Here is a 14931-nt window from a genome sequence, read left to right as displayed (position 1 = left end):
AGAGTGCTTATTTGAGGGATAGAAAGGAGATCAATGTTCCAAGCACAAGTGGAAAAATATGGCAGCTAGTAACATCAGTTTCTAACATATCCTTACATGTAGAATCTTAGAGAGAAGGAAGTTATGAGATTTTTAAAAAACATTTTACCAAATATGTCTGCCAATTATCATGGAGGACATCTCACACAGAATAAAATAAAAGAGACACTCCTTAAATAATGAATTAATTCAAATGTTCCTTTTTAAAAGATGACATTATGTTAATTGCATCAAATCCACAGTACTATACACTCTCCTAAATGAGAACCACAACTGCTTAAAAGAGTTTGGCTTAACAATCCACACAGGAAAAACCAAGTGGATGAAGAATGCTTATTGTCCACACTAGGATATACAATTAACAGCCAGGTGGCTAAGTGGATAGAGCGCTGAACCCAGAGTCAAGAAGACCTAAATTCAAATCTGGCTTCAGGCGTTTACTAGCTGTTTGACCTTGGCCAAATTACATAATCTCTTTTTGTCTCCATTTCCTCATCTGTTAAATGGGAATAATAATAACATCTACTTCACAGACTTGTTGTGTGGTTCCAATGAGATAATTTGCAAAGCATTTGCAAACATTAAAACACCATGTAAATGGTAATTATTTTCATTATTATAAAAGATATATTGATACATGCTTTGTAAAGACACTATAGATTGATAATGAGTTTTTTCAGATTGATAATGTAATGGAATTGAGCAGGAGAAAATCTCAAGTTAATTAATCAGTATGTAGGCAGTAAGTGTCTAATATGTTTTAGATATTATGCAGGGGAGTAGGGTTAAGAAGATAAAAGTGAAACAGCCCCTAACCTAAATGAATTTTTATTCCATATGGGAAGACAATATATATATATATATATATATATATATATATATACACATATAAGTATAATTAAAACATGAAGCTAAATTTTATCTATGAAATTTTCTAACACTTACATTAATCTCAAACGTCTTCCTAAAAGTCAGTATTTTTTTTAAATAGCAGTGTTCTTCCAGTGGTGCTGTATAGCTATAAATCATGGAATAACACATTCTGAAAAGCCAAAGTCACAGGTTACCCAAAGGGCCATGCAAATGGCTGTCACACATGGCCAGTGATGATTTGTACATAAGAAACAATGTAAAAATATTCCCCAGGGTGAATACCACTGGAAAAGGATATGGGTCAGTCACGTAGCAGAAACAAAAAATAATCCAAGGAAACCCTAACTGTTGGAGTTATACCCAGGTAATGTTAAAAGATCTAAAGGAAGACATCTAGAACATTATGTTGGGCCTCTACAGAGGATTTATGGAAAGATACGAACAAGAATTATATAGTATAAAAGATTATAATTTGTACTAGTGGATTGGTTAGCACAATAATGGGACCAGAGCACCAATGAACTACTTTAGTATTGCCAATTGACCAACAGTATTTGTGTGAAATTAGGAAAATCAATAGTCAATAAACATTTATTAAATACCCACTATGAGCCTCCCACTAGGGAGACAAAAAAAATAGACAATCCCTGCCCTCAAGGAGTTTACAATGTAATAGGTAAAGACAGATCATAAAAGAGAGCTGAAAAGTGATCAGAGGAGAAGTACCTCACAAGAAGACATAATGGAAAAGCCAAGAAAATTTAAAATGAGTGCAGCTAGGTGGAAAATGAGGGAGAATGATCTATTTCACATATTTCACTTCTGGTCCCCCCCCCCCAAGTTTTCATCTTAGAGTATTTACACAATACCAGATTAATCCTGGAATAGAGCTGTGATCCTCATCCTAATTCCATTAGACTGGTGAAGGGCCTTAAGATTATGTTATATGAAGATCAGTTGAAGGCAGAGCGGAGGCTTTTGTCTAATGCCTATGTTACAAAGACTTGTTCTACGTGACTCCAGAACACATAACTAGAAGCAATAGGTAGAAATTACAGAGAGGTAGATTCAACTTTTAGAGATTAGAGCTACCCTGAAGTGCAATGGGCTGCCTTGGGAAGCAATGAATGTTTCCTATCCCACTCTGCTAGAGATTTTCAAGAAAAGTCTGGATGAGCATTGTCAGGCACATTGCAGAAGAGCTTCTTCAGGTTCAAATTAGTCTAGAGTCCTCTGAGGCCCCTTCCAACTCTGAAATTCTGTGATACCAACTGTTTTTCTTTATTGCACAGGTTGCCAAGGCCAAGGAACTCATCATAAGGAGGTCAGATTAATACAGATGCGTTTCTCTGTCTTTAGTTAGACTGGCCCTTGGAAATCAGATACTGTTTGTACTAAGTTAACAAAAAAAAAATACAAAATGGGGAAAAAATGAAAATGTCAATTAGTTTACTCTACCATCTTTGCCAAAGCTAGGTGGCACAGTGGATAGAGTTCTAGGCCAAGAGGCAGAAAGACTCATCTCCCTGAGTTCAAATCTAACCCCACTAGCTGTGTGATCCTGAATAAATCACTTAACCTTGCTTGCCTCAGTTTCCTTATCTGTCAAGTGAACTGGAGAAGGAAATGGAAAACCACCCTGGTATCTTTGCCAAAAAAAAACCCAAATGGGATCATGAAGAATTAGTCTTGGCTAAAATTATTGGACAACAATATACCATCTTTATCTTTCAAAGAAGTTGACATTATAGAAATTCTAAAATTTAGATTTTAGAGATCCTCTACTTCAGCATCCTCCTTAGTGAGGAAATTGAAGTCAAGAAATTAAATTACTTGCCCAAGGGCACAAAGTAACAGAACAAGGATTTCAAAATCCATAGCTATTTTCCTCATATAATCTGTGAGGTACAGAGGAATTATAAAGTTATTACATGGAATAATGTGAACCCCAAATATTAGAACTTTCATTTTTATTTCATTTTCATTATTAATGTCCTAACAAATTAGTAACATATTAAAAGCAACATGATAACCTTAGCAAGCACTGATCTTGGAGTAAAAGAACCTCAACTCAAATCCTGACTACTGCTTACTTTCTGGACAGCCTTCAATAACCCAATTAACTTCTCTAGACCTCAGTTCCCTCATCTGCAAAATTAGGGGGTTTGGACTAGATAGTCAATAAAGTACCTTCCACCTTTAGATTTTTGACTCTATAATTTCCACTTGGAAGAAGATCTCAAATAGTATGTTGTAGGGCTCTGTCCTTGATGATGCACAAAATTATTTTACATAAAAATGATTTGTTCATACTTGAAAGATTTGGGAACCGGGGCCATAGGATTGATGTCTTAGATTCTACTTGTTCAATTTGGCATCAATGGAGTTTTGCATTTCTTATCTTTTCCCCCCAAATAGGTTGAAAACTTTACCAATAAGACTGATGATGAGTTGGAACACATATCAAGCCAACAGTCCACACTAGAAGATGAAATCTCTACCCTGAAAATCAAGATATTAAGGACTCGAGACCAAATTATCAGTGCAAAAGCCAAGGCTGAATCAGCCCAAGATCAAGCTAACATCACTGAGAAGGTTAGTTTTATTCCTATAAGAGATAGTCAAAAGAAAAAGGGAAAGTTTCATGGTAAATAATATTTTATTAAAAATTGGCAAGTGACATGGCATAAGTACTTAATAAATATTTATTATTTTCTTATTGACTGCTTTTTCTGTATGGGGGAATAATAGAGGGAGTCAGAGCAGAAGCAGTGGAAAAGTTTGATACTCAGGAGCATCTTGTAAAAGTCAGGATGCCCAGTTCTCAATCCCATCAGGGACCTTTCTCTGCCCCATACCGTAGAAGGAGGGAAGGAAATAAGCATTTATTTAGTGACTGCTATGTTAGCCACCATGCTAAGTACTTTGAAAATATTTCATTTGACCTCTGCAATTTATCATTGACTCAGAACCACCAATCCTCTGATATTACAGAACATAGCCTTTATATACATAGCTATTTGGACAAATTCCAATGAATGTCCTCATTTAGGTAGCATCCCATTTTATATATATTCACTTATATTTCATAATAAAATCCCAAATTCTCACCTTGGACACTATTCTAATATAATTACAATGTCCATCCCATAGTAGGCACTTAATAAATGTTTTTTGACTGGCTGACATGGTGCATAAATAAAGCAACAAGGGAGATAGTCACTTGACCAAGAGATACAGATCTAGACATGAAATCAGAGCTAATTAGAGTTTCTATTTAATTAAGCAGATGTGGAAAATAAGCCATTAAAATGGACTTTGGCAGGTCAAGTGACCCAGGGAATCCATTCTTTCATGGAGCCAATTTTGTTAAAAACCTAATTTATCTTTGTATTGTTTTGTTGGGGTTTTTTTTTTTTCAGAGACAAACATAACTATGTAAATATATGTCTTTAAAGCCACAATTTTTTTAAAATGTGAAAATTCTGAGTTGTAGCTTCTAATTCCTAATGCACTAGGTTAAAAAATATTTTTTCTGACTTCAAAACAGAGATTTTCTATGGAAATAAAAATACTATTGAATCATTTCTGTCATGTCCAACTCTTCATTATCCCATTTAAGGTTTTACTGGCAGACATACAAGAGTGGTTTTCCAGCTCTTTTTACAAAGGGGGGGGGCAGCTGGGTAGCTCAGTGGATTGCGAGCCAGCCCTAGAGACGGGAGGTCCTGGGTTCAAATCTGACCTCAGACACTTCCCAGCTGTGTGACCCTGGGCAAGTCACTTGACCCCCATTGCCTAGCCCTTACCACTCTTCTGCCTTGGAGCCAATACACAGTATTGACGGAAGGTAAGGGTTTAAAAAAAAATACAAAAGGGGGAACAGAGGGAAACAGGATTAAGTGACTTGCCCAGAGTCACACAACTAGTAGGAGTTTGAAGTCAGATTTGAATTTAGGAAGATGAGTCTTCCTGACTCCAGGTGGAGCATGCTCTCTTCTGTGCCTTTTAGCTGCCCAGAAAATAAAAAAAGAAAGCTTCAGAAATGGAGGGTCTTCTCCCTCTGGCTTTGTTCATTCAATCCATTTTTTCATTGAACAAATGTTTATTGACAGCCTTCTGCATATTTAGCACTGAATTAGAACATGGGCTCTAGAAACTAGAAACTACCTTTGAGACCACTGAATCAAATCCTTTCATTTTACAGGTGAGAAATCTGAGGCTCAGGGAGATTAAGTCATCCCACTGGTAGTAAGGTCAAAGGCAGGATTTGCATCCAGGACTTCTGACTCCAGTTTTCTTTTGTCTGGGCAGTTTTCTCATCTGTCAGGTGGTTCTCATAATATGTGTTCTGCCTGCCTCACAGAGCTGCTACAAGAATGTAAAAAGATAATGAATATGAAAATGCCTCCTCTACAGTAAAATGGCATAGAAATAAAAGATATTGTTGATAAAATATTATCAATATCATTATTTATAGGAAAATAGAAGTAAAAGATTGCGTTTTCTCTCAGTTGCTCTCAAAGAGTTGCAAAGATAACATTTAGAGAAAAATAACATATTTATTTAGTGCTTTAGTACTTACAGAACATTTCCTCACAACAAATCTGTGAAGCAACTAGCACATGCATGACTGTGCTTGTCTTAGAGAGGAGGAATCCAAGGGTCAAGGAGGTGAAATAACTGTCCCATAGTCACACAGTAGTAGGTGTTACCATAAGGATTGAAACTCAGGTTTTTTCCCACCATACTGCTTCTCTCAATAGGACAGCTTCACTTAATTAACCCTACCAACTCTTTCCATCTCTCAGCAATTTAGTGGCCAAAGCATCCATTAGCCATAAGAATAAATGACTTTGGAGTCCTGGCCTGGACACCAACTGTGTATCTATTTCTCTGAAACTCACATTCTTCATTTGTTAAGAGAGAGAGAGAGAGAGAGAGAGAGAGAGAGAGAGAGAGAGAGAGAGAGAGAGAGAGAGAGAGAGAGAGAGAGAGAAGAGAGAGAGAGAGAGAGAGAGAGAGAGAGAGAGAGAGAGAGAGAGAGAGAGAGAGAGAGAGAAGATATGAACACTACTGCTCTGTTGCTCAGTAGATAGAGCACTGTGGTGTCAAGTCAGGAAGTCCTGAGTTCAAATTTAGCCTCAGATACATAGAAGCAATGAAATCCTGGACAAGTCACTTAACCTCTGTTTGCCTAAGTCCACTTGAGAAGGAAATGGCAAACCACTCCAATATCTTTGCCAAGAAAACCTCATAGACAGTATTGGAATGTTATGGTCTATAGGGTCACAAAGAGTCAGATACAACTAAACAACAACCGCCACCACCTCCTGTATTACCAATTTTTCATGGAAAGTATTTTGTAAATCATCAGATGTAATATAAAACTGAGCTAACATTACTCTTGCTATTGTTATGTTTATTATTTATTCCCTTCCTTCCAGTAGAACTCCTCAGATCTATCTATACCCCCTGACTCCATTGCCTCACCTACTTTTTATTCTCTTCTAAATCTTTTTGGTTCTACCTTTAAACCCTTTATCCTCCACCATAATTGTTATCTCGAAGATTACCTATCTAAATACGATGGTCTTCTCTGTCTTCATTTTTCTTCAATGGTTTTGCTATATTTATTGTTGCTACAACACCCTTTCCCTGCTTTTTTTAGATTTAAGATTTAACTTGGCAGGTTTTCTCCCTTGACTTCTTTTTTGTTGTTATTCAGTCTGATCCTGCTGGATCCCATTTGGGCATTTCTTGGCAAAGCTGCTATTTCTTCCAGCAGCTCATTTTACATATGAGGAAACTGAGGCAGAGAATAGTGACTAGCCCAGGGTCATACAGCTAATGTCTAAGTCCAATTTTGAACCCAGAAAGATGAGTTTTCCTGTCTCCAGACCCGGCACTCTACTGAATCATCTAGCTGTCCCCTAACAGACTTGCTTTGGTTCTCTTCAACCTCCTCGGATTATTGCTGCTTCCTTCACTGGCTCCCCTTCTTTATCTTTCCTTCTAACAAATGGTCTTGTGAAGCAATTGACTTCACCTTATCTGATTCCCTTCTAAGCTGTCCTGCTGTAGTCAGAAAGATTGCTTATAGGAGCTTGCTCAATCCTGCTTTCTTTCCAAAAGACCAGCTCTGAGGCTTTTTCAGGTCTTAGCTTAAGTCCCCCCAAACCTCCTATGACCTCTTTGCATTGGTGTGTCTCTTCTCTGAGCTCCTACAGAGCTAGTGTACACTCTACATTTTAACAAAGGATTCACTCAAATAACTATGGAGTGCCAGGCATGCTACTCAGTGAAAGGGAAACAAAAACCAAAAATGACTTAAGAAGCTGATGTTTTACTTGGGCAGGGGGAGACTTGCAGGAAGCTCATCTGCAGAGAGACAAATAATACAAGATGATTTGAAAAGATTGAGAGGATCAGATAAAACTTAATGGAGTAGAAAAGGAAGGGAAGCGAGGAGGAAGTGAATTTAAGGCTTGAGGAACAGGCTTTCAAAAGCACAGAGATAGAAAGTAGAATACAGAGGGAGTTTTGAGAACAGCTTTAGGTCAGTTTGATTACAGGATCATAATGTCATAGATTTAGAGTTGAAAGGAACCTGGGGGGGGGGGTGTCAAAGAGTTAAACCCTCTTGTTTTACAGATGAGGGAACTAAAACCAATAGAGAGTAAGTGGCTTGCCCAGAATCATACAGTTGGGAAGTATTTGAAGTGGGATTCGAACCCATATCATCATGACTCCAAAATCAGTGCTATATCCACTATATCATGCTGTATCTCTTCTTGTCCTACTGGCTACATGAGGAATGCCAATTCCATGAAACATCCATCCTTAATGTAAATAGGTAGGGCGACCCAGTAGATAGAGCATTAGACCTAGAGTCATATCTAGCTAGGTGACCCTGGTCAAGTAATTTAACTTAGTTAGATCTGCCTCAGGTTTCTCATCCGTAAAATTAGGATGGGGTAATAATAACACCTATCTCCCAGGATTGTTGTGAGGCCCAAATTTGGCTTTTGCTACTACAAAGCTGCCATCTTGGCTTTGCCCCCCTGAACATGTTAATTAAAACAAAACAAAACATGGAAAGACCTATATGAGATTTTGAAGAGTGAGATCAACAGAATGAAGAAAACATTGTATACTACCACAGGAATATTATTTGAAGAATGACTTGTGTATGTCTACCTCCAGAGAAAGGACTTATAAATAGAAACAAAGAAGATACAGTTTTTATATATATACATGTGCATATATATATATATGTATATATATATACACACAAATATATCTTTTGTCAAATGATGCCTTTTATAGTGTGGGGGACAAGAGGGGGAGAAGGTATCTGGGAATTTTAATGTAACTAACAAAAAAATGCAAGTAAATTAAACAATAATAATAATAACAATTTGAACCCACTTTGCAAACCTTAAAGCATTATTTAAATGCTAAGTCATTATAAAATACTTTATATGCATTACCCTATTGTATTCTTTCAACAATAGTATGAGGTAGGTAGTACAAGTAAATTTACTTTACAAATGAGGAAACTGAGCCAAAGTGATTAAGTGAATTGCCCAAGATATCTCAGAGAGCAAATAGTAGAGCTCCAACCAGGACACATGTCTTTTGACTCCAAACCCAGGATTCTTTCCATTGTGTCACAGATGACTCAGGTAAGAGTAGGTCCAATATCACATTAATTGGAACATTGTGTCCTTTGTATCTACTTTCAAATCATAGCAGAAGGATGACGGGTTGCAAGTAGGCAGTCAATAATATGATGATATAATAATAAGATGATAGTGATAATATGGTGATGATTGATGGTGGTCTATATTCTATTACAGGATTTTATTGATCTAAAAAAACAATTTACAGTTCTTCAAGATAAGACAAACTCTGAAGGATCCATGATAGGAACACTCAGAAAAGTAAAACAGCTAAAAGAAGAAGCAGAAAAACTGGCTGGAGAGACAGAGGAAAAAATGCAACGAATAAAAGGTATTCATATTCCACTGACATATACCCTTCATTTAGCTCTTTCTTTGAACATGGACAAAGTATGAGTAGAACCAAAGTCACAGATCTCTGGAATGTATGAAACTTATTCCTGTGACTTTTTACTCCATTGATTCATTTAGTAATCATTTATGGAATTTGTCTTATCTACAAGGTATCCTGCCAGACACCAATGGAGATAAATGATGAATAAGACCCAACCTCTGCCCTTAAGGAGTTTACAACCTAGTAGGGGAGATAAGATACACAAATATCTCTACTTCAAAGTAAAACAGGATACCAGCATGAGAGATATAAACAAATGTTTTAAGAGTCCAGTCTCCAAGCCTTTGAATAGGCTTACCATCATGGCTAGGATGCTTGTCCTTTATAATATATGCATACAATATGTATAACATACTTGTTACTCATATTGCCTCCTCATCTGTATTTCTTAGAAATCTCTAGTTTCCTTCAAGAGCCAGCTAAGGTACCACTTTCTCCATGAAACCCTGTCTGGTCCCCCCCACCCCCCCAGCTGCTAGTGCCCTTCCAATAATTTAGCTCACATTTATTTTTATGGTTTATATTATCTTAGATATTTGGAAAGAGTTCATCCCTAACTATTTAATCCTATCCACCCCTAGTCCAGGTAATCAAATTATAGAAGAGGTTAAAAAAAAAAGAAAGATAAGGTGTTAATATTTTTATAGCTTCTATTTCCCCTATATAGAATGGCACAAAGTTGTTCCTGGTGGAATTAGAAGGGATAGCTTGCCAAATATTGCCCTTAAAAAGCCAACTTACTAACCTGGAGAGACTGTTGAAGTGGGAAGCAGGTTTGTGGAGTGACCCTGTCATGGGAAGAAAAGGAGAGAAAGAAGTGAGTGTTGGGGTAAGAACAGCTCTTCAAGGAACATGACTCCTGGCAGGAGAAAAAAAAGTCAACCAGGAATTGAAAGGAGAATTAGTCTTGGCAGCTGGGAATTGACCTGTGGAGATGAATGAGCCCAGGGGATCCAGACAATTTGCCCTCCCAGCACATTGTACCATCAGCTTAACAGTCTAAGAACACAACAAGAAGAGAAAGAACAGCAGAGCCCTACAGTGCCAAAGGCATGGGTCACCTGGTCCACTAGTATTCTCTGCATGTATGCCTCACTACCAGTGTACTCAAAGTTTGTGCCCACTCTTTTCACTAATGTTCCGTGTATTGGGGAGAGAACCTACCCCAAGTTTATGCACAGAGTATTCTTAGTGAGCCAATCTAGTAAACATCTTTGCTTTGAGCTAATGGTGTTTATTGGTTGACCATTCAAATAAGCATTATGGTGGGGACTTGTAATTTAGCGATTTAGATGTATCAACTCACAGATTACCTTATATAGTAGCCTCCTTCTGGAGACTTATGAGTACCACATTGGGGCAATAATCAACAAAGGATACTCAACCTTCATATGTACACATGGTTTCCCCCCAGAGACTTTAAGCTCCTTGAGGGCAGGGATTGTTTCACTTTTGTCTTCCTATCGCAGTGCTTAGCATATAATAGATGCTTCAACTGTATTTGTTGGGGCCCCTCAGTACATGATGTAAAGCCATTGGTTGTACATTAGGAAAGTCATGCCAACAACAGTAAGTGAGATAGTCTAGAAAAGAAAGAAATTAGAGAACTAGAGAGACCAGTAAGGAGACGAATGAGATATTCCAAACAAGAAGTTTTACATTCCTGCACTTTGGTGGTGTCAATAGAAATGGAAAAAATTACAAAGTGCAGAAACAGAATCTATAAGACTAGCTAATATTTGGGGTATAGGAAGCTGAAGAAAAGAAGAGTCAAAGATAATTCCAAGGTGTTGAACGTTGGTAACTAAAGAGATCCTCTCTAATAGGAAGTCATTGACATAGAAGCACAGATGAAGCTTCAGTTAATGGAGATTACCTAGAGAGAAGGTTAGAGAATGGCAAAGGAGTAGAAAGAATAAATGAAGAAGTCCAACATTTAGGACAGGAGGCAAAGAAATGTTGAGAAAAGTAGGCGGAAAACCAGGAGAATAAAATGTCATGGGGTATTCAAGATAGGAACCATAGTACCAGAAAGTATCAAGAGGCAATGGGTAGCTGAATGAGGCATAAGGACATGAGGTCAAGGAGGATGAAGCCTGGGAAAAGGTCATTGAATGTGGCATTTAGTAGGACAGTGGTGACCTTTAAGAAACAGTTTCAAGAGGGTGATTAGGACACAGGCCAGATTGAAAGGCATAGTGAATACAAACTACCCTTTCTAGAAGGTTGGTTGGGAAAGGAAGGAAGCAAAAGAGACAATAGTTTGAGGAAGCAAAAGTACCCATTCAGAGGTCCCACTCCCTCAAGTTGCCATCTTTTTATGCCAAGTAGAAACAGCATTCCACTCATGGTCTTCACTGTTTGATTTGGGCACAAAAGCACACATGTCCCTTCCTTTTCCCATTCTCCCCACAGCAGGATTAAGAGAATGAAGATTCAAATTGTTACAAGGGAATCACTTTAAAAGACTGATATATATTAATTTAAGGTCGCCAAGGAATCAGCTATGTAATTCCTAAATGAAAACTTAAGTCAGCCGTCAATCTTTTATGGAGTTTAATTACAATAGGAGGAAGTAATTAGAGATAGAGAGAGAGAAAAAGGGAGAGAAGGAAATAGGGCTTAAATACCCCTTCTGTTTAGGCTGGGCCAAAAGGCCCAAGCCCTTAGATAGCTGGGGCAAAGAAAAGAGATCAGTCCCTATTACTCACGTGACCAAAATGGAGAAACAGTCTCAGAGGCCCCCACCTTCAGCTTCTTTCAGCGCAAGCTTCTCAGAGCCCCCACAAACCACACTGACCAACTACTCAACCCCCCTCGAGTCTTCAGACCCCCTATCTTTAAGGAAAACCTCCAAGTTCCTCCCCTCAGTCCTCACATCTACCAATCACTGTTCATCAATTTCCCTGTGCCAATGGAGGCTCTAGCTTAACCCAGGACTGCCCAGAGGTTTCTGGCTTTTGTACATGTCTGTTGAAGGTCATATTTTCAAATGATTAAATCTTTGCTCCTTTGCTACAGCCCTTTCTAAATCCTGTTAACCTGAGTAGGGTAGAGATTGGAATAATTAAATTTTGATCTAGGCTGCAGCCCTTACTCAATCCTGTTAGGACTGAATAGGGTGGAGATTTATTCCAAGTATCTCCATTGTATCAATTCTAAAATCAATCATGACTCAAAGAAATTCCTGTTCTATGCTTAAGCATAGGTCAAAGTCCTTTCCATTGTTCAGCAAAGGGTTTCTGTCCTAAAGTAATCTTAAGAAGGGAAGAGAAGGAACCTCCCATGCCAATGGGGTTCCCATTCCAATAGACTATCAGTAAGAAATTTTCCAAGTATGAAATATCCCAATGGTGAAATTTCCAACATTTATAAGTCTAAGGAATTTTGAGGTTTACAAAATGCACAAACAAAAATAAGTAGAGATCCACTGAGGAGAAAATAAATATGTTGCCTTTTTTTAAAAGTGTTTGCTTCAATTTGCATGATATCCTTGTAATTTTTAATGAAAGGAAGATTAGATTCAATGGCAAAAACTGTTGTCATTAAGAATTATGTAAATTCCCACACTGGCAAAAATGTGGGAGCTGAGAGGAACTTTTTTTTAATACATAGTTTCTTTTCATTTTCTTCTTTCAGCTTTAGAAAAGAAGGTCCAGGTCTTGAATCAAACTAAGCAAGAGAAAGTCAACCAATTAAAGCAACTAGAAGATCATGTCATAGCTATTAAAAATGAAATTGCAGAGCAAGAAAATCAATATGCTACCTGCCATACCTAGGCCATTTAAGTGGGTTAGAGTTGCTTCCTTATTTTCTAGTTACTGATTAAAGCCCCCTACATAGATTTGTAGAGTCCTGCAAATTGGAATGGCTCTCAGAAATCATTTGACCAACTCTTTTCCAAAGCAAGAATTTCTATTTACAACAGCCTCCAGAAATCGAGATGAGAAAAGCTATTGTGATGTCAGATAAGCAGGGCTGGAGCTATCTTTTTTTTAACATAGGTCTGTCTGGAGTTCCTCCATACTCTGTTCTTCTATTTCTTGGTATTTAAGTCGACCAAGGAATTAGAGCCAGGGAAGTGTCACTTCTTATGAAAATAGGAAAGGAAAAACAAAAGGTTTTTCAAGCAGCTTTTTCCTCTTGACTTTTTCCCCTTTCATAAGTTTAAAAGGGGAAGATGGAGCAGAAGAGGTTTGCAAAACAATTTTATTTAAGTAAGCATGGTTTCAGGCTTATGATATTTCTGTCAAATGAATTTTAATTTTTGTTAAATTACTATATTCTGGATAGAATCAATATTCCATATATGATTACCTAGAGCATAATCGACTTTCCTATTCATTTCTGTTTGAGTTTATTATTTACATTTATTCTAGCAAATGCAGGATATCTAAATAAAATGATTTTGTTTTAAAACAGGGTGGCTTACTTTCATAATGCCTCTTATACACAATCATTTTATTAACTAAAGAATTCTTACATGGTTCCTCCCCTTTTACCCCCACAACTGCATGGGGAGATTCTGAGAAAGTTGATCTTTTGCTTATCTATTAATCAGAAGATGTTTGCAGATAGCATTACTACAAAGCTTGGCAATGATAAAATCTGTAGACTAAGATCATGTTTCTACTATTTATTATAGAAGATCGGGTTGTCGTCTCATTTTAAACTCACAATGTGGTTAAACATTTATTGTGTTTCAATTTATTAATACAGCTTAACTTAATTTGCTTACACTGTTTAGAAAACATCATATTTCACTTACATTGTTTGGCAAGCTTTCCTTCTGCTGAATTTTACTTCATGGACCCAATCCCATATTCTTGAATGAAAAACAGTATGTACAAACATAAGTATAAAAAAGATGGAGAACAGCTGGACTCCATCTCTGCTGAGGGTTGGATTAGAAGAAATTCATTTAAAATGCAACTGGGTTAGATCCAAAGAAGAAATTTCTTCTGGTTAAGGTCACTAAAGGAAATGTGGAACCTAATTCCCTGGAGATCTTCAAGAATAAGGTGAAATGACACAAGTTTCCTAGAGAGACTTCTCTGAATTTGTTGTAGATATATCCCACCATTTCAGCAGTCAAAATTCCAGAAGCTTCAAAACATATGGAACCTAGCAATTAACCTGGAAAAAATAAACAAAAACAGCCTCTGAGTGTTTGGAAAAGGGCTACTTCAAAACTCATAAGAAAAGGCGTGGAAACAACCTGCCAGAGCATAGTCTTAAAACTATGAAAAAGTTAGGACTACCTACTTAGTAAGTGTGGTTATCTGGCTTCCCTGGCAAGGCTGAACTTTTCTTGGATTGTTCAGCAGATCAGAAGCACCTGGAAAGAGAATGCTGGCTCCGCAAAACTGATGCACCAAGAAGTAATAACTGATAGAGAGAACAGAATAATATCAACTACAATTTTTGTAATGTCGTAAAAGTTTGCAAAGTCCTTTCCATCTGTTATCTCAACTGATTCTCACAGCAATTCTACAAAGGAGGTACTACAGATATTATTTTCATGTTTCTGTTATTCATTGCCAGAGATGGGATTAAATTCAGACCTTCATGTATGCAGATCCACACCCTAGTATCCACTTCACTAGCACTAGGGTACTAGGTGTCTGCTGAAATTCAGTAGAAGGATAAATTAAGTCTTATCATACTATCTAGCAGCCTCTATTTTACACTTTTATGTAATATAGTAACTGACATTCATAAAGAATGTCCAGACAAGTTTAAAATCATTGTATTTTGATCCACTCTGTTTATTACACAGGCAGATGTGAAATGCATTTTAGAAAATTTGATCTCAAAAATGGCTAGAATTTTTAAATATCCAATGCTTAAGGTTTTTTAAAACTTTAGTTATTTGAAAAAATCCACTTGTGTGGAAGTCATCATACCCTAACACTAGATACACATTTGCTGTTATTGATG

At 37.2% G+C, this 14931-nt stretch overlaps 1 protein-coding gene across 3 annotated transcripts in view; it reads left to right on the top strand.

Annotated features, from left to right (window-relative positions):
• LAMB4 (laminin subunit beta 4) overlaps positions 1 to 14661 on the top strand; it is a 135431-nt gene extending 120770 nt beyond the window's left edge. For all 3 annotated transcript variants that reach the window (XM_056799527.1, XM_056799525.1, XM_056799526.1), the window contains exons 33-35: positions 3331 to 3507; positions 8775 to 8928; positions 12631 to 14661. In XM_056799527.1, coding sequence (XP_056655505.1) covers positions 3331 to 3507; positions 8775 to 8928; positions 12631 to 12770 — 471 coding nt within the window. In that variant the 3' untranslated portion in view covers positions 12771 to 14661. The remainder of the gene's footprint in view (positions 1 to 3330; positions 3508 to 8774; positions 8929 to 12630) is intronic.
• The last annotated feature ends 270 nt before the right edge of the window (positions 14662 to 14931 follow it).

Source organism: Monodelphis domestica, chromosome 5 (genome assembly GCF_027887165.1).
Source record: "Monodelphis domestica isolate mMonDom1 chromosome 5, mMonDom1.pri, whole genome shotgun sequence".
In the NCBI taxonomy this organism is placed as follows: domain Eukaryota; kingdom Metazoa; phylum Chordata; class Mammalia; order Didelphimorphia; family Didelphidae; genus Monodelphis; species Monodelphis domestica.
This window is presented reverse-complemented; position numbering and strand designations above follow the sequence as displayed.